This window comes from Carassius carassius, chromosome 1 (assembly GCF_963082965.1).
Source record: "Carassius carassius chromosome 1, fCarCar2.1, whole genome shotgun sequence".
Classification (NCBI taxonomy): Eukaryota; Metazoa; Chordata; class Actinopteri; order Cypriniformes; family Cyprinidae; genus Carassius; species Carassius carassius.
Window position 1 is genome coordinate 39,933,648 of NC_081755.1, and position 21,918 is coordinate 39,955,565.

At 38.3% G+C, this 21,918-nt stretch overlaps 1 protein-coding gene across 3 annotated transcripts; it reads right to left on the bottom strand.

The window, feature by feature from the left end:
- Window positions 1–843: 843 nt before the first annotated feature.
- LOC132149953 (3-phosphoinositide-dependent protein kinase 1-like) lies at window positions 844–20,925 on the bottom strand. 3 transcript variants are annotated; one of them, XM_059559209.1, is made up of 15 exons: window positions 20,804–20,925; window positions 7,830–8,054; window positions 7,556–7,598; window positions 7,327–7,464; window positions 7,063–7,207; window positions 6,869–6,966; window positions 6,518–6,593; window positions 6,359–6,427; window positions 5,861–5,957; window positions 5,598–5,771; window positions 4,390–4,470; window positions 3,961–4,157; window positions 3,596–3,653; window positions 3,270–3,422; window positions 844–2,322 (listed from the first exon to the last, which is right to left on the bottom strand). In XM_059559209.1, the coding sequence occupies exons 1-15, from the start codon at window positions 20,825–20,827 to the stop codon at window positions 2,230–2,232; spliced, it is 1,671 nt and encodes a 556-aa protein (XP_059415192.1). In that variant the 5' UTR covers window positions 20,828–20,925; the 3' UTR covers window positions 844–2,229. The 3 variants fall into 3 exon arrangements, with proteins under 3 accessions (XP_059415192.1, XP_059415191.1, XP_059415193.1); XM_059559208.1 differs by having other exon boundaries at window positions 844–2,337; XM_059559210.1 differs by lacking the exons at window positions 4,390–4,470; window positions 20,804–20,925 and having other exon boundaries at window positions 7,830–8,105.
- Between the last annotated feature and the right edge of the window lie 993 nt (window positions 20,926–21,918).

Below are 21,918 nucleotides of genomic sequence, written 5' to 3' on the forward strand. Positions count from 1 at the left end.
TTAAATTGTGTTCCGAAGACGAACAAAGCTTTTAAGGGTTTTGAAAATTAACTACACAGATTGTGTCAAAGCACTTTACAGTATTAAATAGGAAATAGTGTGTCAATAATGCAAAATGACAATAGTAAAACATTTTCAGTTAAAGGCAGTTCATCGTTGAATTCAGTGATGTCATCATCCAGCTTAGTTCATTTTAAAGAGTATCTGTGCAATCAAGTCAACGATATCGCTGGATATTAAGTTAAGGATATTGTGTTCTCTTGCAGTTAGCATCGAATAAAGACTGTTTGTGTGAGCCATGCGAAGACTGATAATACAAAAGACAGTACAGTGAATAGTAGGCATTTATGGGAAGTTGTTGTCTAGTGGTTAGAGAGTTTGACTCCTAACCCAAAGGTTGTGGGTTCGAGTCTTGGGCCGGCAATACCACGACTGAGGTTGCCCTTGAGCAAGGCACCGAATTCCCGAATGCTATCACTTTGGATGGGTTAAATGCTGCAGAGCACGAATTCTGAGTATGGGTAACCATACTTGGCCTTAAGTCACTTCACTTTATTTTTGCTACAGTATAAAGTGAGATGTGTTTCTCATAGCTGTTGTTTTTCTGTGTAGGAAAGCCTGTGGGCATTCTCTTACTGTATGTTTACCTAAAACCTGTAAAGCTGAATGGTAAGTTCCTTCGGTATGATCTCATGATCACTCGGTATGATTTCAGCGCTGCAAGATGTTGAGAAATGTAAACATGCATGAGAGAGCCAAATGAACAAGGCATGGAAAGTATATTGGGAGCGGTTGTCTTAGCACTGCTGTCTCGCACATGTCAGAAACACAAGAAGAAAGATCTTACTCTTCATATACACTTTTATTATGAGACTTAGCATGATTTTTCTCCTGGACATTCTTCAGTATCATTAAGGTGCACAGATATCCGAGGGCATAAACGTTGAATCTGATATAATTTAAGTGACCTGATTAGGACACATAAAATTCTTGCAAAATATTACAGCCATCATTTACATTCAAGAGGTTTACATCTCAATATTTACAACACGTGGCCCCTGAACATGAGTCAATTAAAATCTCTTAATATTAGAATTTAAATAATATATTAGGTACTACAGGCTGAGCCACTGCCAGCAAATGATCTTATACAAGAATAAAATTATGAAGGTCCAAATCCAGTAACACTGTGTTACTGTCTGAATAGCTGTACATCACAGTTATATTCGATGACAAACCTAGTCGTGTTATAAACACATGATTTAACAATTCCTCAAAAAATGCAAGGAGAAAACACAACAGAAGAGGGAAAACGCACTTCTGTGCTTGGTTCTCACTTAGTTACAGAATTTTCGTTTGTCTGTGCTGGACCTACATCCTTTTAAAATGTACAATAAAGTGATCAGAAATTGCTTCTGCAAACACAGCCCTTATTTACAGTTGCAATCCTCTTCCCGGCACAATTCCCGTAGGTATAACACCATATTTACACTGCAAGAGAATCACCCGGCACCACCAAACATGACTGTTGACAGCCGTCCGCTTTTGTCGCCGCTCGCTTGCTGTGTATACTAGGTAACATACCTAATCAAGTACTTACTTTCAAATCAAACTATAATATAAATCAAATATAAACAGCAGATTTAAGGAACCCAGTGCAAGTTTCACATGTTTCACATTCACACTAATAAATCCACTGCTGGGTAAATTTCAGACTAAATATAACGGCTCAAAAGTGATTCTTTTTCAGATGATGATAGTTGCATGTAATATGATAATATAAAGGTGGAAAACATGACTTGGAGAATAAATATAAATATATTAATGATATGTGTATCAATTTAATATGTACTTGACCTGTAGGATCATTTGAGTGTCCTCTATAGCTATCCTTATTATTTTTTAAAAGGCAACAGGTTGAGTATTTTTTCCCCAAGCTTTTGTGATACTTCCTATATATACATGTATACATATCTACATACACATATATGGTGTACAGATTGTGGATTTGCTGAGTTTTACTAATCTTTGATTTTTTATTACATCTGCTAAATGTCAAAAACACTAAGAAAAACATATTTTTACTTCAAGAAGTAATACTGATGCACTAGTCCCGTAAATACACTGTTGACTAGCTGATTGGTAGTTGAATGGTGAAGGACTCAGACCTTTAAGACTTGCCTTGACTCCAGTGGTCTTCTGACGCCCCAGCATGCCAGTAGTTTCTTATTAGTGATATACTGTTCCCCACACTTCTTGAATCTTCTTACACCATTTGTCCGCATTACCACTGGGATCCATGAGATAATATGTCCTGTTTGGCTGCACATGAGAAAACTATGAAAAGATTTAGGAGTATTTAGCAAAGTCCCAAGAAGTACCATGATATTACCATGTTTCTCTCTGGATATGTAACCTTGGAGCACCATGTTAATACTACGTCATATAAATTACATTTACTAATCATTCAGTATGATGCGTTTATCAAAGTATCATACATTTAAAGAGACACTTCACTCAAAAAATTATAATTTGATGAAAATGTACTCACTCTCAGGCCATCCTAGATGTAGATAAGATGTTTTTTTTGTGATTGTTTTTTTTTAATTCCAAACAGACTTTTAGCATTACATCACTTGCTCACCAATGGATCCTCTGCAGTGAATGGGTGCCGTCAGAATGAGAGTCCAAACTCCAACTCAACTCCAGTCCATCAATCAGCATCTTGTGAAGGGAAAAGCTATGTGTTTGTAAGATCCTGATTCAGACCAGATTTTCACTGGAAAAAGCAATATTATGGATAAAGCACTCATATTTTAGCGGGAAGCAACGTTTTGAAGTTAAAACCTCTTAATGATGGATTTGTTTCCTATAAATTCATAACGTTTTTCTTCACAAGATGTTAATTGATGGACTGGATTCTTGTGGATTATTGTGATGTCTTAATTAGCCGTTTGAACTCTCATTCTGATGGCAACCATTCACTGCAGAGGATCCATTGGTGAGCAAGTGATGTAATACTAAATTTCTCCAAATCTGTTTCCGAAGAAGAAACAAACTCATTTCCATCTTGGATGTCCTGGGGGGGGGGAGTACATTTTCAGAAAATGGCACTTTTTGAATTAACTATTCATTTGATACCATCCATAAAGCTTCTAGTGAATGCAATATTAGTCAAATAACTGTAACATCATAACCTACAAATAAATTCTAGAAATATCTATATAAAACTACTTATGTATCTATATTAAAAATACTAGAATTTTTACCGTGTGGACAAAAAATGTCTTAAAATTCTTGGCTTCGGGACGCAACTCTGGAGACCATGGAATTTCCCCCTTTAGTACTTTATTGACAGGATCCACATAATATAAATGTGGCCCTTCTGTCAGTAAAAGCTGACGGCGTCTAGCAAACAGTCCCTGTAAAAACCACACACAAAATAGGGTAAAATACATTTACTGTCATTATCAACTGCAGCCAAAAGAGGGTGCTATTTGTTTTTGTATTCAGCGCTTTAAAAAAAGAAAACCATGCACCTGTTTTTCACTCTAGGTACCATAAAATATGAGAACTAAGGATAAAAATGTTTTACCTTTCGTTTGTCAACTGGTCCCATTTTATATATCAAGTTATTTTCAACAAACTGGTGCCTTTAAGACAGAAATAAATAGGAGATGTTAATAAAACGCTGGCATTTAGTGCTACTTGGTGTTGTTGAAAACAGAACTATAATGATCAAGAATTCATTGTAATACATGCAATAATAAAAACCTAACAGGAAATGTAAGAAATAAAAAAGATAATTATAAGCACATACACACGCAACCCTTTATAATCTCTATTACTATGTGTAATAACTAAATGAATGTGATTTTAAAATGCACTGTCACTTAATATTTAACCAGAATCAATGTTTATGAGCAGGAAAACAAATTTCTGAATGAATTTATAACATACCAAGGGTTGCCACTAGTTTGCTTCTGCAGCAGAAGTCGTTTCTCTTCACTGGAGAACTGCAAATCCAGTTCAAAGGAGTTGTTGTCCAGGTCATGGACATACTGGTCAATATTGCTGCAGGATCTCAGTGGGACGATCTGAGATGAGCTGGATGGGACCACCCGCAGGCTACTGAACTGACTGAGGAGATCTTCATACTGCGGGATTCAAATAAAACAGCAAATCAGAACACAGTGACAAAAACCAGCGAGCCTGCATTTATGAGCTCGCAATTTGTACTATTAACCAACTTTAGAAACTTAAAAATTTAACTTTAATTTAACCTGAACTCGTGGGCAATTTTACATTGTATCAAAGAGTGAAAAAGAATAATAAATGAGAAAACAAAATAGATGGCAGGGCTGGACTTTAGCACCATCTCTAGCTCACAGCAGGTTGACGGTCAGAGGAGAGGGTATAAGGATGTTCTGCACAAGCCGTCAAGCTGACGTCATTAGAAGAAACACCATTCTAGATGGGAAGCATATTTTTAGATCTTGACGATATTACAAAACAGAGTCATTTTCAATTGGATTAACTTGCACAAGACTATTAATGTGTGCTAAGTAAATAGGATCAATTTTGATTTCATCCAGCAGAAACATGAAATGTTAGCTGTAAAGTATAACCCAGTTTTTATAGGTTTAATAAGTGATCAATTTTGATTTCTTAAAACATAATGCATGAGGTTATTTTCTAAAACAAAAACACAATGCAACAAAAAACATCCAAACAAAACACAAAACAAAGAAACAAAAACAACTACCGGTAAATAAAAAAACAACCACATGAAACACAAAGTAAAGATACAAAAATAACAAAATAAAAAACTAAACCAAATGAAACAAAAAAAAAAGAAACAAAAACAACTACCGGTAAATAAAAAAACAACCAAACAAAACACCAAACAAAGAAACAAAAACAACTACCGGTAAATTAAAAAACAATCACATGAAACACAAAGTAAAGATACAAAAATAACAAAATAAAAAACTAAACCAAATGAAACAAAAAAAAAGAAACAAAAACAACTACCGGTAAATAAAAAAACAACCAAACAAAACAAAGAAACAAAAACAACTACCGGTAAATAAAAAAACAACCAAATGAAACACAAAACAAAGAAACAAAAACACCTACCGGTAAATAAAAAAACAACCAAACGAAACACAAAACAAAGAAACAAAAACACCTACGGTAAATAAAAAACAACCAAACGAAACACAAAACAAAGGAACAAAAACAACAAAATAAAAAACAAAACCAAATGAAACATAAAACAAAGATACAAAAATAAAAAAATAAAAAAACATAAAACCAAATGAAACACAAAAGATACAAAAATAACTAAGTAAAAATCATAACAAAACTACCAAACTAAACAAAACAAATAAACAAAAATAACAAAATTAAAAACAACAAAAAACAACCAAACAAAACAACAAAATAAAAACCATAACAAAACATAACCCAAAAGTAAACCAAAGAAAAAAAAACAACGCAAAAAAGAAGAAAAGAAAAACCAAACAAATCAAAACACTCTATATATGTAATTTTACATAGTATTCAGCATAATGGGTATGATAAATCTAACTAACATTGCCATAGTAGTCTTCATCATCTTCAGCCATGGCTGGGAGGTAAGGGGTCAGCTTGGGTGGAGTCTGAACCGGCAAGTTCTCCCATGAGATTGTTTCAAAGAACATGTGGCCTTTCAGTGGATTGAACCCACCCATTTCCTCACATCCTAGTCGCTTTCTAGGGTCCAAAGACTGAAATCAGAAGGAAAACAATGAGTGTACTTCAACATAACTCGTGTGGCCTGAAAGTGATGATAGGTAATGGAAAGAAAGATCCTTACCAAGAGTCGCTGCACCAGATCTTTAGCTTTAGGGAAGAACTTTTCAGGAAATTCATAATCCAGCTTTATTATCTTTTGGAAAATCAAGTACTCATTCCTATTGAAAGACAAAAGTAAATGACTAGCTGAACTCAACTGAATGGTTTGCAGCCAAGAGCTCTGAATCAGCTGAGAGAACGAACGGGTTAAATTAGTCACGTGGTTAAGTGTTTTGTTTTTAACGGCTGTCCAAGCCAATTTATTGGTTGTAATGTAACCAAAACGGCAAGCGGGTCATGTGACCCAGTGGTTGGGGTTTCCTCAGAAGCCCTAGTACTGTCTACACAAACAAGTCATATACACCAAAGCCAACACTTCCTGTTATTTCACACCATGTTTTTTAAAACTGCAATTCACAACAGTGATCAACCACCAGCACTTCAGCTGAAGTGCAAAGCATCATCAACACATTATTTTGAATGTTTAATTGAACTGAAGCTAAACTGATCAATAACTTACCTGGCTCGAAACGGAGGTGACCCAGCCACCAGCTGGTAGATTATACAACCCAGTGCCCAGAGGTCAGAACTAAAAGAGAAATATCACAGAAAATAAAACAATTTCAATGCAACTTTTTCACATCTTAATCTAGTAAAAATGCACATTAAATCCACAAACCTTTTGCAGGCTGATTTTTCCGTCAGCAGCTCTGGAGAAACATACTGTGCAGTGCCAACAAAAGAATTGGCTCTTGCTGTAAAGACAAGTCTTGATATTAAGAGCAGATTTAGGTGTGCAAAACATCAATACATATCTTCAGGGGCCATAACTGTGCTGACAACTCATAAATGTGCACAAAGAAAAATTATAGACTGTCCCATATTTATGTTATTTGAGAGTGTATCTACAGATAACAAATGTTTCATGCCTGACCTACAAGGGGGTTGAAGGAAGTTAACGACAGTCATTAGGAAAAAACAACAACCAGAGCAAAGCAATTCCACAAAATATTTGATAATGGTGTGTTACTTTGAACGCTGTCTGCTGACAACTGTTTTGCTGTCCCAAAATCCGTAATTTGAATGTGCATGTCTTCGCTCAGTAAAATGTTCTCTGGCTTAAGGTCCCTAATTAAAAAAATGTAAAAGATTCAAATGAATATTTAAAAAATGCATTACGAAATTATTCCTAGGGTCATAATGTTGGTCAAAAGTGTAAATTACCTGTGAATAATTCCCATTGCATGTAAATACTCGAGTGCACAAACTATCTCAGCAGTGTAGAATTTTGTGCAAGTCTCATCAAATGAGCCTATTTTGCGAATGTATCTAAGTAGTTCTCCATTCTTTGCATAACTGAGGGCGAAATCTGATGGATTAGAAGTTAAGAACATTTTAACAAAGTAATAATGAGTTTCACAAACACACACCTGATTTCATTTCACAGTTTCACAGCTCAACACTACAGTTTTACTCTGAAAAGGATACATAATTTATGGGAATCTTGAAACGTGAAGAAGAGCTTTACGAAAAATGGATGATCTATGCTTGACAATATATCCTTCTCTCTGATCACATAGTGTGCTTTATTCTCTTTCCTCATGTGATTTTTCTCTAAAATCTTCACTGGAAAACAATTGTACATCAGTTTAATTAATTGATTTACGATTATATATATATGTATATATAACATTTTAAACAATATAATGCCATTTACTTGCATATTCCTTTTCTGTGGCCAGTTCCTTTGCAAGCACAACCTGCAATTCAAATATGTACAGCCATTACAAAAAAATCAATGAAGCCATTGTAAATCTTTACTTTTATTCAACTAACAAAAATATCGGTCACTAAACTGGCTATTTGGACCCACCAAAATAATATAAATCTGTTTAAAAATGGTTAATTATGAAATAAATATTAAACATTTTATTGCATTTTATTTATAAGTCTTCTGACATGCAGGCTACTTAAACAAAAATTGTACCCACTGTTGAGAAGGAACCCTCTCCTAAAATTTTGCCAAAGCTGAAATCCTCCTTCTTGCGTGATTGTGGAGGCTTGATGGTAGATGTCTTTGGCTGAGCGCTTGCCTCACCCCCGCGGACCTCCATACTGAGACAATGAGGGAGCCTGGAGTTCAGCTGAGTCCTTACCATTGATGAAGAAGCATAGGAACACAACACGACGCTAGGCTTGATGGGAGCAGCATCGTACTGAATGAGCAAAACACACACAGAGAGCAAACATAGCACAGACTCAGACATGTGGCTGCATGTGCAATGAGGAACAAAACCACCTTGGTGGCAGTAACCAGCAGCTGATAAAGTACAGTAGAGCTTCCGCAGAGGGGAGGGCTGTGTATGTTTTCACCCAGGATTACGAGTACACACATTCATTCACTCACACCTGCCTTTGTTTATGCTGAAGAGAATGTTAAATATTTACCCTGGTTAAGTTTAATGTTACTAGATAGACAAGAGTCATGTGGATTATTGTGATGTTTTTATCAGCTGTTAAAACTCTCATTCTGACTGCACCCATTCACTTTAGAGGATCCATTGGTGAGCAAGTAATGTAATGATCCATTTCTCCAAATCTGTTTTGATGATGAAACAAACTCCTCTACTTGGATGGCCTGAAACTGGGTGACCCCATATTCAGAAAATGTTCATTTTTGGGTGAATACTGGATGCTTACTTTAAAAAACATCCAACTACATCCACTACAGTAGAATTCTTTCTTGTAAACAAATCTATCAGGGCTCGCAAAATCGCTAGCCTGACATCCCAGGGCTATTGTGTTTTCCAGTCAGGCTACCAAAATGTATGACCGCCCCGTCCCATGGCCTTTCTTGAATTGTGATATAAAATTCCTATCTTGATTTGCATTGTTCACTCGCTTGTAGGGGTGAAACGGATCATAGATAATCATTTGCACTTGTTTCCAAACCAATTTAAACATTCATGCGTTTTAAAACATTTGTGGGCATTCGGAGCTACACGCTGGTTTCTGAGAGAGTCGGGTTTCTGCGGTGCCCTGAGCTGACATGGTCGTTTCATTTAGTTTTGTCATGGCCACAACATAATAACTCGTGGGAACGTGATATTATGTCGTGGTCACAAGATCATTTTGTCGAGGTAACGACATCCTTATATCGTGGCCTCGAGATGCTATGTATTCTCAAGTATTCTCATAAACACAGTCTGTTATGTCTTAAGTGAACATATACAGTGGAGAACAGAAATCTCCTGTGCATCATTATATTTAGTGATGGGTCGTTCTTGTGGGTCGTTAAAGGATCCGTCCTAGGTCCCCCTCCATTTTCAATATAAATGTTTCCCCTTGGTAATATTATTAGAAAATACTGGATTAGTTTCACTGTTATGCTGATGATACTCCGCTATATATCTCAACGAGACCAGATGAAACTTCTAAATTATCTAAGCTAATAGAGAGGGTTAAAAATGTAAAAGATTGGATGACCAATAATTTTCTCCTATTAAATTCGGATAAGACAGAGATATTAATTATTGGACCAAAAAACAGTACACAGAATCCAGTAGACTACAGTTTGCAACTAGATGGATGTACTGTTACTTCCTATACAGTCAAAAATCTGGTTATATTAGTGTTATATTAATATAACTGGTGTTATATTAGACAGCAACTTGTCTTTTGAAAACCATATTTCCCATGTTACAAAAACTGCATTCTTCCATCTCAGAAATATTGCCAAGCTACGAAACATGTTCCCTGTTTCTGATGCAGAAAAGCTAGTTCATGCATTCATGACCTCTAGACTGGACTATTGTAATGCACTTCTAGCTGGTTGTCCTAGAAGTCAAAGGTCAAAAAACGCTTTGGACTTTTGATAGTTCCTAGGATAGCAAAGTCCACTAAAGGAGGTAGAGCTTTTTCTCATTTGTCTCCCAAACTCTGGAATAGCCTTCATGATAATGTTCGGGGTTCAGACACACTCTCTCTGTTTAAATCTAGATTAAAAACATTCGAATAATGCATCTCATAATTTGTGACTGCAGTTGCATCTGATCAAATGCGCATTCTTATTCTTTATCTTTGGTTAAACTAATTAATTTTACTTTGTTGAAGCAAACACTGCTACGCTAATGGTGTCTCTATTTGTTTCTCTGTTTTGCCACTGGATGTAACTAGGATTTACACAAGTTCCAGTCTGGATCCAGAACACCTGAGAAGAGATGATGCCAACCCCTCATAGGACCTCAGATGATGCTAACCCTGAAACAACATACAGAACTAACAAATATTGCTAAAAGTGTGATTGCATCATATAATAATTGCTGTTAATAATGTTCATCATCAGGTTGACTACGTCTTGTAATCATTTTTCTGAAAAATCCTGTCATATGCACATAAACTGACAGTCACTACTTATAAGCCTCTACTAAATATTGTAGAAATTTAATTTTCTTTAAAGTTACTTTGTAATGATTTGTATCGTAAAAAGCGCTATACAAATAAACTTGAATTGAACTGAATTTAAAAAACAAAACCGCTTCGGTTACTTAATATAACCCCGGTTCCCTGAGATAAGTGAACAAGCATTATGTATGTATGGGAAAACCTTTTTTCCTTTGTGCTGAAGGCTGATTTGTTCACGTTTGTGTAGCTGCACAAACCAATGGCACTTCAGCCCTCCCAAAGAGGCGGGGCCGTCTGTAGCATCATTCATCAGATCATTCGAATGAAGTGATGATCATCGATTCATGCAGCTTGTAGTGTGGCAAGTGACATAATGCTCATTCCCTTATCTCAGGGAACCAAGGTTACGTTAAGTAACCGAAGAGTTCCCTTTCGAACTTTCACTCTCGTTATGTATGGGAATTAATCCAATTACGCCGCACTAGGAACAACAATTACGTGCTGCTCTGCGAGCCCAGTGTTAGAGCACTAATAAGGGCCTTAAGTGACTTAGGCATTATCTTGCCCTAAGCTTAGCTGAGGGCATGAGAAACCACTACCCACATGGGAGGTTTAAACAGATAGAATCCGCACCTGCAGCTCGGGGATGTCTAAGTTATAGAATCTGGCAAAAGTGGATGGCAACATCCAGCCGGCGGCCGCACAGATCTCACTGATCACACCCATGAGGAGGCAATTCCCCTTGTGGAGTGGGCTCTCACACCAATAGGGCATTCCAGTCATTCTGATGCATAATCCAGAGCTATTGCATCAACAATCCAGCGAGACAGTCTTTGCTTGGTAACCAGCAGACCCATCTGGCGGCCTCCAAAGCAAACAAACAGTTGTTCAGACTGCCTAAACAGTTTAGAATGTTCCACATAGGCTCTCAGAGCCTTAACAGGGCAGAGAGCATTCGGTCCCTGCTCGCCGTCCAATAGGGATATTACTTGCACTCTAAAGGGAGTAGAGAGCACTTTAGGAACATAAGCGTTTCTCAGTGTAACGATTTAAACCTTCATATTCATCCGGAAGAAGGAGACGGGAACCGGCGGACAATCAACATGAAACTTTAATAATAAAAATAAACACAAAACAGCGCACCAGCCCCTCATGGACGACTGATGAGCACAAAATAAAAACCAAAACACAACTTAAAGCCCAGGCCTGGTTCTCTCTCGTCCTTCACTGTCGTCGCTCCAGTTTTATATCCTTCCATCTCCTCCGTGGGCCTCGAGACCGGCGGGTCGAACAGGTGTAGTTCATCTCCAATCACTCCACCGGCCTCGCTCCCACGTCACTCGGCCCCGCCCCACTCGTCACACTCAGTTTCAAAATTACCTTGCAGTCATTGAGCCCAAACTCAAGACACGAGGCTCTGACTGACAGCACTTGTAAGTCACCCACATGCTTAACCGACGCCAAAGCAAGGAGAAGGGCCGTTTTAAGCAATAAGAGTTGCAAGTCAGCCTTTTTAGGGCCCCTAGGACCATCGATAAGTCCCACAATCCGAAGGCGAGGAGGATTCATTCTCCTCGCACCCTTCAGATATTTAAAGACAAGTCGTTCCTGCCTATTGAATGGCCGGCCTCTGAAAACCAAGCTTGGTTCCTCCAGGGCAGAGCTACTAAGAGGAGGGAGCATTTGGTTTCCTTGACCCGCCTGATGATCTGGGGAATCAGGGCGATAGGAGGTAACACATACAGGCAAGCTCTGGGCCAGTCGTGGGCTAGGATGTCTATCTGTATTGAGAAAAATGTTGGGCGATGAGAATTGTCTTCCGAGGCGAAGAGGTTGACCTCTGCCTTCCCAAAGACCTCCCAAATTCGTCTCCCAAATTTGCTGAACCGTCTGAGGATGCAGCACCCAATCGCCTCGGCTACCTTGTCTCTGGACAGCATGTCCGCTCCCAGGTTCATCTTGACCGGCACATGAACCGTCCTTAGCTAGAGGAGTTCTTTCTGTGCCCAGAGAAGGAGGCAATGAACTAATCTGTATAAGGCGTGAGACCTGAGACCACCTAGGGGATTGATATAAGACACCACTGTTGTGCTGTCTGAGTGAACCAGGACGTGGTGGCCTTTGATGGCCGATAGGAGGGAATACAGGAGACTAAGGAGACGATCCTCACTCCTGTCTGAAACAGGTGAGTGGTCCACCAGGGGCCACAGCTCTGATACAGCGGTGGTTCACCCTGACCGGAAATCTCTTCAACCGCCAAGTGTGGGGTGGGACTCAAAATTGGAGGGGCTGCATGTGTAGCAGGCCCAGTGGAGCTACAGAGGCGGCAGAGGCCATAAGGCCGAGCAGCCTCTGAAAAATCCTCAGGGGGCGTGTCGTCCCTGGTTCGAGGGAAGCCGTCAATCACTGAATTGTCAGGGACCGATCCGGCGAGATCCACGCCTACATTAGGGCAGAGTCTAGAACCATTCCCAGAAAGACATTTCGTCGTCTAGGCAACAACTGGCTCTTGCATGGGTTGATTACCAACCCAAGGCGCTCTAAGTGAATGAGCAGCAGTTCTTTGTGAGCATTCAGTTTCCGTTCTGATCTGGCTAAAACCAGCCAATCGTCGAGGTAGTTCAATAAGCGGATTCTCATCTACCTGAGAGAGGACAGAGCCGCGTCTATGCACTTCGTAAAAGTGAATGGGGCCAGGGACAGTCCAAACGGAAGGACTGCATACTGATAGGTCACTCCCTCGAACGCCAATCTCAAGAACGGTCTGTGACAGGGGGCTATGTGGATGTGAAAGTAAGCCTCTTTCAGATCCACAGTCAAAACAATTCTCTGGGCAAATATGTGTGAGAATTTTCTTGACCAATACCTTTGTTGTCCGGGACAGAAGTTTGAACAAAACCTCTGATGACCTTGACCCTCCGGGAAGGAAAAGCGTTTCGCCAGCCTGGGTTGCTGCTTCATCCCTGGCTTCATCTACCGTTGAGGCTGTTGCTGTACTGGCTTTGCAGGGTGAGCGGCAGGGCTCTTCTGGCAGCCCGCAGCCGCGGTGCCAGGGCGTTTAGGGAGGAAGTGATGCAGCGCCTGCCATGTCTTCTGAGCCTCTGAAAACCGTTCAGTGAGCCCATGAACAGCGGAACCGAAAAGAGCACGAGCCATCAGCGAGCGCAGCCTCTGCATGGGTGAGGCCAAGGCAGGCGGCGCACTTGCTGTGCCCATCTTCATCGTGCAAGAGTTCCTTGCACGAACCACACTCGCGGCGCAACATTTGAAGCAACGCGTGCTGAAATTTGCTCTAGGAAATTTGCTCTTTTGCTCCGGATGCCGGATGCCTGCAGTGATGCTTACGTCACTGCTTTCGGCTTCTTCCATGGCGGTGAGCAGAGCAAGAGCTTCTTCACGGCTTCTTTCTTGCAGAAGAGTCAGCGAAGAGATGATCATCTTTACTGAAAGAGAATAATCTGATGAATAGCGCTACGGACCGACTTATATAGCGGTCCACCCCGCCACTTTTGGTGGGCTGAAGTGCCATTGGTTTGTGCAGCTACACAAACGTGTAAAAATCAGGCTTCAGCAGAAAGGAAAAAATTAGTTTTCCCATACATGCATAACGAGAGTGAACATTCGAAAGGGAATTTATATTTAACAAACAAAAAATGTTAAAATTAGTTTTTTTTATTAACTTATATGAATATACTTAACTTATTAATTAACTTATACATCATATTAATTTAATATAACTTATTTTTCTACTATTCACGACTACAAGGGAAGTCGTGGCTTAATGGTTAGAGAGTCGGACTCCCAATCGAAAGGTTGTGAGTTCGAGCCTCGGGCCGGCAGGAATTGTGGGTGGGGGGAGTGCATGTACAGTTCTCTCTCCACCTGCAATACCATTAGGTGCCCTTGAGCAAGGCACTGAACCCCCAACTGCTCCCTGGGCGCTGCAACATAAATGGCTGCTCACTGCTCTGGGTGTGTGTTCACACTGTGTGTGTGCACTTTGGATGAGTTAAAAGCAGAGCACAAATTCTGAGTATGGGTCACCATACTTGGCTGAATGTCACTTTCACTTATTTTTAATAGCTGAAACAGTAGCTTGTTTTGGGAGAAGGGGGGAAAAAAGGTGAGCTCGGTCTGGTTATTCTGATCAGCTGCCGGACACGGGCCTAAATTTGAGGCCCATGCAGGGCTCTACCTACTGGTCTCACTAACACCTCTTCCAGCATTAACAGATGCCGTGTTTCCACTGAAATTACCCGGAACATTTGTACCAGGAACTTTTTTCATCAGGAGCTATTTTCCCCCAAGACCTGTTGCTTGCTGCGTTTCCACCGTGGTGTTTAGTACCGGGAAGATTAGAAAAATAGACTGGTGATGTAGGTCTGTGCGCGTTTCTCAATACAAAGTACGCTGATTTTGGACGTGCATCCTCGGTAGTTCAGACTTTGTGCATTTGACTCGGGAGTGTGATGTCCGCAACGACACAAATCCGGTAAATCTGCAAACAGCAGCGTACTTGATAACTTCAGTCAGCTGACCATGGCTACTGCAATTTTCCTCACTGTATATTTACAATAAAATGAAATAGGATATCAAACACCTCTGCCTCCTTTCGTTTTCATTTAAACATAATAACAGCTGCAGAAATGTACTTAATTCAGGGATATGTGTATATATACAGCCATTACAATGAAACAAAATTTTATATAAATTTGCCTTTTTTATTTTCATTTTAAACATATAGATACATTGAATACAGACCAAAGATAACCTGTTAGATTTACCCAAAACGAATTATATTTTATGTTTAACCACTAAAGAGACATCAGAGTCAGCGTCACACATCGGAAGGTCTAGCAGAGGTGAGGCTGCTCTCGGCGGATACATGAGGACTGAGCTCTTGCTGATCGCGTGGAGCTCACCGTCTCCGAGATCGGCGAAACACATTTTTAAATAGGTGCTGTCTTTATAAATAGACCACAGATTTGAGTTTTAAACAACTACATTCTCACCTGAAATACTTTAAAAATTACATTTCATGACACAATAACAGTAATATTTTGAAAATGATCCGAATAAATGGTGGTTGAACTCAACCAATGCTGCGTGAACTCAACCAATCAGGATGTTTAGCATCCAAGTCCCGCCCCCGAAAGTTCCGGAACTTTGAAAAAGTACCACCTCACCAGCAGGGATTTTCTGAGGGGCATTTTTTTACCTGAAACTTTATTTAGTTCCTGGTTCCTGCGGTGGAAACACACCAAGTACCAGGCCAAAGTCCCTAGTTCCTGGGTAAAGTTCCTGTGGTGGAAACGCAGAACTAGTTTTCCCAGGAGGTCTCCCATCCAGATACTGACCAGGCTCAACCCTACTTAGCTTCAGTGGGCGAACAGTCTTGGGCTGCAGGGTGATATGGTTGTGGCTGTAAGATGATAATCGCCCTAAATAATAAAAATAATAATAATAATAAAAACCATGCACCTGTTTGTATGGAAGCTTGTAAATTAACAATTTTCTCTATCCAACTCTGTCACATCATGTGACAAAAGAATGAAAGATTCAAAAGACTTGAGAGATTAATTTATCAATTCTCTTTCCAGCTCAGACTGCATTGGTTAAGTGCATGGGGCTGTCAGGTGTTGAATGATCGACTCAAATCCGAAGAAGTCAGATATGAGGTGAAAGTGAGCTAATCATAGACTGAAAACCCAGGTAAACAATGAATATTTTCAGTTTCTTATAGCTAAGTTTTTTTATTGTTTGTAGTGTATGAACGAAATGTCTCGAAAAAAGATTCGTTAATTTTACTAAATGAGACTCAAAGATCTGAGTCGGTAAAATCATCCGAACTTCCCATCACTAATTATATTGGATACGTGCTTTCAGTCAGGGGCAGCAGCCTATAAATACCCGCTGTTCCATGAGCGCCACCTGCTGTCAGAGAGTGGCATTTGCGTCTCATTCACAAAGCTAAAATCAGACCATTCTGTTTTTGCTTCAAATTTTGAAACTATACAACCTAAATAACATGTATTTAGCATATTTTTTGGATAGTAATTCAAATGCAGTTGTTGCCTCTGATTTTAAATAGAACACAGGCAAAGCCTTTGTTTATATGAATAGATTTCTTTTAGTTTAGGATTTGTTTTAAAATTTCAAGTTAGTTTTATTATTTAACATTTAAATTTCACAAAGAAATATGCAGCGTTTTGTCTGAGAAATAATAAAAGGACACCTTTTAATATATAATTGGTGTTAAATCTCATTTTGTAAAAACATTTGTATATAAACAAATTGTAAGAAAATTGTATTGTGTAATCTGTGAATTTCATTGCATCGTAAGTTTGGTGAATCATTAAATCCCTATATGCTACTAGTTTTTGCTGATCATGCTGATTTGTCCACAGTAATTTAGCCAATGTCTTTTTTTATTGGGGCTAGTTAAATTCATTTTGGGCTACTAAAACCTGAAGAATGCCTGCACGTATTGTAGAGCTACCAGGGATTTTGAAATTTTGCATGCCCTGTATATCTTTATCTATTTACTTGTAAATGCAATTTTATGTTCATATGGGGCAATGTCGCATTTATAGCCTATCAGTTTCTATCTTCACAAAGAGGAACCTGAGAGACAAGACTAATATTATAATTCATCTATCTAATTAGGAGCATGTTGTTTACATATATATATATATATACAGTATATGCGCATGTATGTATTTTTTATACATAAAGGTATATCTGTATCAACATGAGGCAGTTTAGCTTTAAGATAACACCCGAAGCCATGCAAATAAAGGAAGACCTGCTTCCCCACAACAGGCTGATCAGTCCTCATTGGTTTACTATGAAAAATGTGGAGAGAGAGAGAAAAAGAGAAAAAAAAGGTTATGTTATTAGTGTAAAACCCTGGTACTTTCCAGACACCTGCTAAGGCACTTCTCCAATACCACTTTGCCAAACACACTTAACCACAGAAACTAAAGAGGACTGTCCCTTTGCCTGTAACTGACAATATGGATGCTGCAGGAGCTTGACACACACACACACACACAAAAAAGAATAGATCATGCCATATACACAGAGTATTATGATACATTAAAAGCTAGAAGGAATTTAAACTGTCTGCAAACAGCACTAAAAATAAAGTACTAAATAAGAAAATCTCAGACGTGCAGCACCAGTCAAACATTTTTACAAACCATCTAATTTGATTTGATTTTATTTGATTTTATAAAATATTTATTTATATATATATTTATTTTATTCATTCATTCATTTCTGAATAATACTATTTAGAATATAATTTTTTAAGTCATTAATAGTATGAGAAAATGCATTACATTAAGTTACGTGACATTCGGCCAAGTATGGTGACCCATACTCAGAATTTGTGCTCTGCATTTAACCCATCCGAAGTGCACACACACAGAGCAGTGAACACACACACACACTGTGAACACACACCCGGAGCAGTGGGCAGCCATTTTTTTTATGCTGCGGCGCCCGGGGAGCAGTTGGGGGTTCGGTGCCTTGCTCAAGGGCACCTCAGTCGCGGTATTGAGGGTGGTGAGAGAACTGTACATGCACTCCCCCCACCCACAATTCCTGCCGGCCCGGGACTCGAACCCACAACCCTTCGATTGGGAGTCCGATTCTCTAACCACCAGGCCACGACTTCCCCTGTTATGCATTTTTGGTAAACAGCCATTCTAAATAATCTTAATTCTTAGAATTATACATATATTTGTTTTAATTAATACTATTTATATTTAAATGATCAAAATATGCACTGTCATATTATATCTCGAATACATAAAATACATTTCCTCCACATAAATTAATGTTTTGGTAAATCATAATTATGACATAAAATGTCATATTTACAACATAAAATGTAAACATTATGAAATACTAAGCCATAATTATAAGAAGATTTAAAATTCTAAAATTCAAATTTTTACTTCATATCTAATAACTTTGGCCGATATTAATGACTTCTATAAATCTTTCATTTAACTTTTTATCTCATAATGACTTTTTGTCATAGTTATGTTATACCAAAGTTTTATTATTATTTATTATTATTTTAAAAATAAATTTGAATTAAAATATTTGGTTTCTGAAGAAATACACACATAGTCATTATGTTTTCACAGAATATCAGATCATGAGAAACTTGACTGGTAGTGTGTGTTTACATAAGGATCAACTATCTGAACAGATACTTCATACTTCAAGTATTAACAGGTAACATCACTTCCTTTATGGCACATTAATAATATAAATGGGAGTGGCATAAACACAATAGCTAAAAGAACAGTAATGATTACAAGCTGTGGAATAAGGCCTCCACCTCCCTCAGGATCAATGCCATCAAAATAGTGTATCACGCTGTAATCTGATCGCACAACGGACATCTTTCCTGGAAGTCACATTTACAACTACATTAGGAAGTTGAGTTTTGATAGTCAACAAATACAATACCCTGACATGACATCTTTAACAGCCAGCATTGGGTGACTTCAAAAGCAAATAGTGGCACTGTATGCATGAAAGAACACTATAGTAAAGGTTGACAGGCTGCCAAAATAAGCGTGAAAGCAAACCAGTTCATAAGCCTGGTCATAAAGTGCCTTCACGAGGAAAATACATTCATGAAGGTCTAGACAAAGACCTTGCTTTTAGGTTTTAAAAAACAAATCATAATCTTAATCAAACACAGAAAAAGACAGATGACAGCATATATTTAGACAATGTCTAGCCTGTCTGCATATTGCTGTTAAAACATTTGTGAGACACTGAGTGACAACATCTCTGTAGATGCCAAACATCTCGAGACATACAAGCTGCAAATGTCAGATCGTGTCTTTGGGAGTTTAAACACTTGTTTAGCTCACACACAGCCGTGCACAATGACTCTGAGTAACTGTTTTATTCAGTGCATTTGTAGGTAAGAGATGCGTCTTGAATTTCCGGCATGTGCTGTGGCTCATTATCAAATAGGTGGCCACACAAACAACAACCTAATGCACATGTGATAACACAATTTTCCGAGTACAGCTGCATTTTTCTAATTACCTGTAGTATTAATGAGCGCCAGGCTATTGATCTGGTGGAAGTATTTACAGGGTCTTTTCCTCTGGCTCCTAAATTTTAGTGAATTAAATTGTGATACTAAATAAGAAGTTTTAAAACATCAATATATGGATACTGCTGTGGTGTATTTTCCATCTAAATCTTAGAATGAGATATTTAAATGATCTTTTCTTTTTTTTTTTTTTTTTTTTTTACTGCCAAATAATATGTTATACATGAAATTCCATTTCTGCCACATAAAGTCGTAACACATAAAGTTGAAATTGTGAGATACTAAGCCATAATAATGAGAAGATAAAAAGACAAAATTACAAGATAAAATAATGACTTCATTTGACAGAATTTGACTGTCGTGACTTAAAATAGCATAATTGTCAATTTGTCAGAATTTCAACTGTTTGTCAGAATTTCAATGTTTTGATCTTATAAATATGACTTAAAGTATTTAATTTGACTTATTTCATAATTGATAAATTATCAATGGAAGGATTTTTTTTATGTGGCAGAAACACACTTATTTACTAAAAAGAGAATAAATGCTTCTAAAGATTCTAGAAAATCTGTTATTGAAATTTACATTATTTAAGATTTTATCCATTTCCATGACTCTTCCAGGTTTTCCATTACCATAAAGTGTAAAATGTTGTTTTCTAAATTTTGTTGTTTTAAAACACACATAAAATGCTAACTTGCCAAGAAAAAAAAAAAAAAAAACTATGTAATTTTCTTCAGTTCTGCAGCCCGTTTTACTGTTGTATCCTAGTACAACTGCTCGAATCTGTATATGGGCTAATTAGTGTTAATAATCAGGTCGGACTAATGAAGAGCAATATTTGTTTACATCATGTCGGAGTGGCCTTTTGAGTTGGATTAGCTGATGTACAGCCGTTTAAATATCATGTTGTTGTTTATCTAGTGTTAACATGTCTCTAGTGAGAGCGGTTTCATGAGGTGACTATACAGACACCTTAAACAAATTAAACAAATCCATCATTGACCGACTGTGCGCTGCTGCGTCACTTCCTCTGGCATGTTCACGAGCACTGCTGCTTGTTTTTAGCCTGTCAGCTGACAAACTACATGTTAAAAACAACCACAGTAACTACAATAAAATTACACTGTATATAACTAATGGCATAACTACATGCAATAACAATGAACTATGTTAAAGCACGGATTTTATTTTATTTTTTCTATGATTTTTCATAACATAATATTTGGGGAATGCTGAAACATACAAGCCCGTGCCCCCTCGTCTTCCAAAACGCCTAAACAAACAAATTACTTAAATTATTTTAATTTATATTTACAGAATAAGACTAACAAAAGTGAAACCCCTTCCAAAACACTAAGCTGCTTAGCTAGAAGAAGCAAGTGGCTAATTTAGACAGTGTGAATGAAGATGCGGCTCCAGGACATCCTCTCATTCAGTGTTGTGCTGTGTTCTTCATCATATACTCACAGCTTGGCTTTTGGTCTTGGCCATAGACGGCTGCAGGCGGATAATGTCTCAGTAATGTTGTCATTGCAGAGCTTCAGTGGATGGCCGCTGCAGCTCTGACGTCACACCACAACAAGCGCTCGCGCTGCGGAGGGAGAAGCGCAATGCACGCTCTAGACAGCAGAGGGCGGCACAGCGCGGGCAATGAGGGAGACACTTAAAAAAAGAGATCGCATTTCGCTCTTCTGACTGCCTTGAGCCATCCATCTCTCTAGCTAGCCTATAATGTGATAATTTTATTTTGCTGTTGAAGCAAATGTGATCGCAGACATGCATTTGCTATGCTCTCCCATGTACCACTATATAAGTTTACCTGCTCAAAGTTATAGTTACATATGTATACATAGGCCTACACTCTTTCATTTACCTCTATAGAAGTTTGCCCTCTTAACGTTTATTTATAGTTACTTTCTCATTTATTTACTTTTTTTTTGTTTGTTTGTCTACACTATCCATATGCAGTTACATGAAACAGTCACACTCTATTTAATTAAATCTGTTCCTTGGCTGGTCTTAAATTTTATAAACGAAACCCCAGCACCCCAGCAATTTCACCCCGAGATCAGACCATGTAATACTTAGAGAAAAGGCAGAAAACCCAAGAACTTCACCGCAGACTCTACAGGCCTCAGTTAACATGTTAAATGATAAAGTTCATGTCAGTACAATCTGAAAAGTATGGCATGTTGAAGGCTTGCCAAAAGAAAGCCTCTTCTATTTAAAACAAAAAAATAAAATATGACAGCATGTTTTAGGATTGCAAAGTTGCATCTGAACAAGCCATACAATAACATAGTTTTTGGGGCAGACCCGACCTGTTGAAAAGAGATGGTCTTCATCCTTCCTGTAGTAGTGCTGCTCTTCTCTCTAGAAATATGACACATAATCTTAGAGTTTGCATTTGACTAACTGGGGCCCAGATCAGGAAGCAGACTGACTGACTAAACCGACCGTCTGCTTCATGCCACAGAAATAAGTTAATTCTCAGAGACTCTTTTACCCAGATATCACACTACAGAGATTGCATCTGTTCCCAGAAATAGAAAAAAAAATAATACAAAACCAATTTAAGAAAA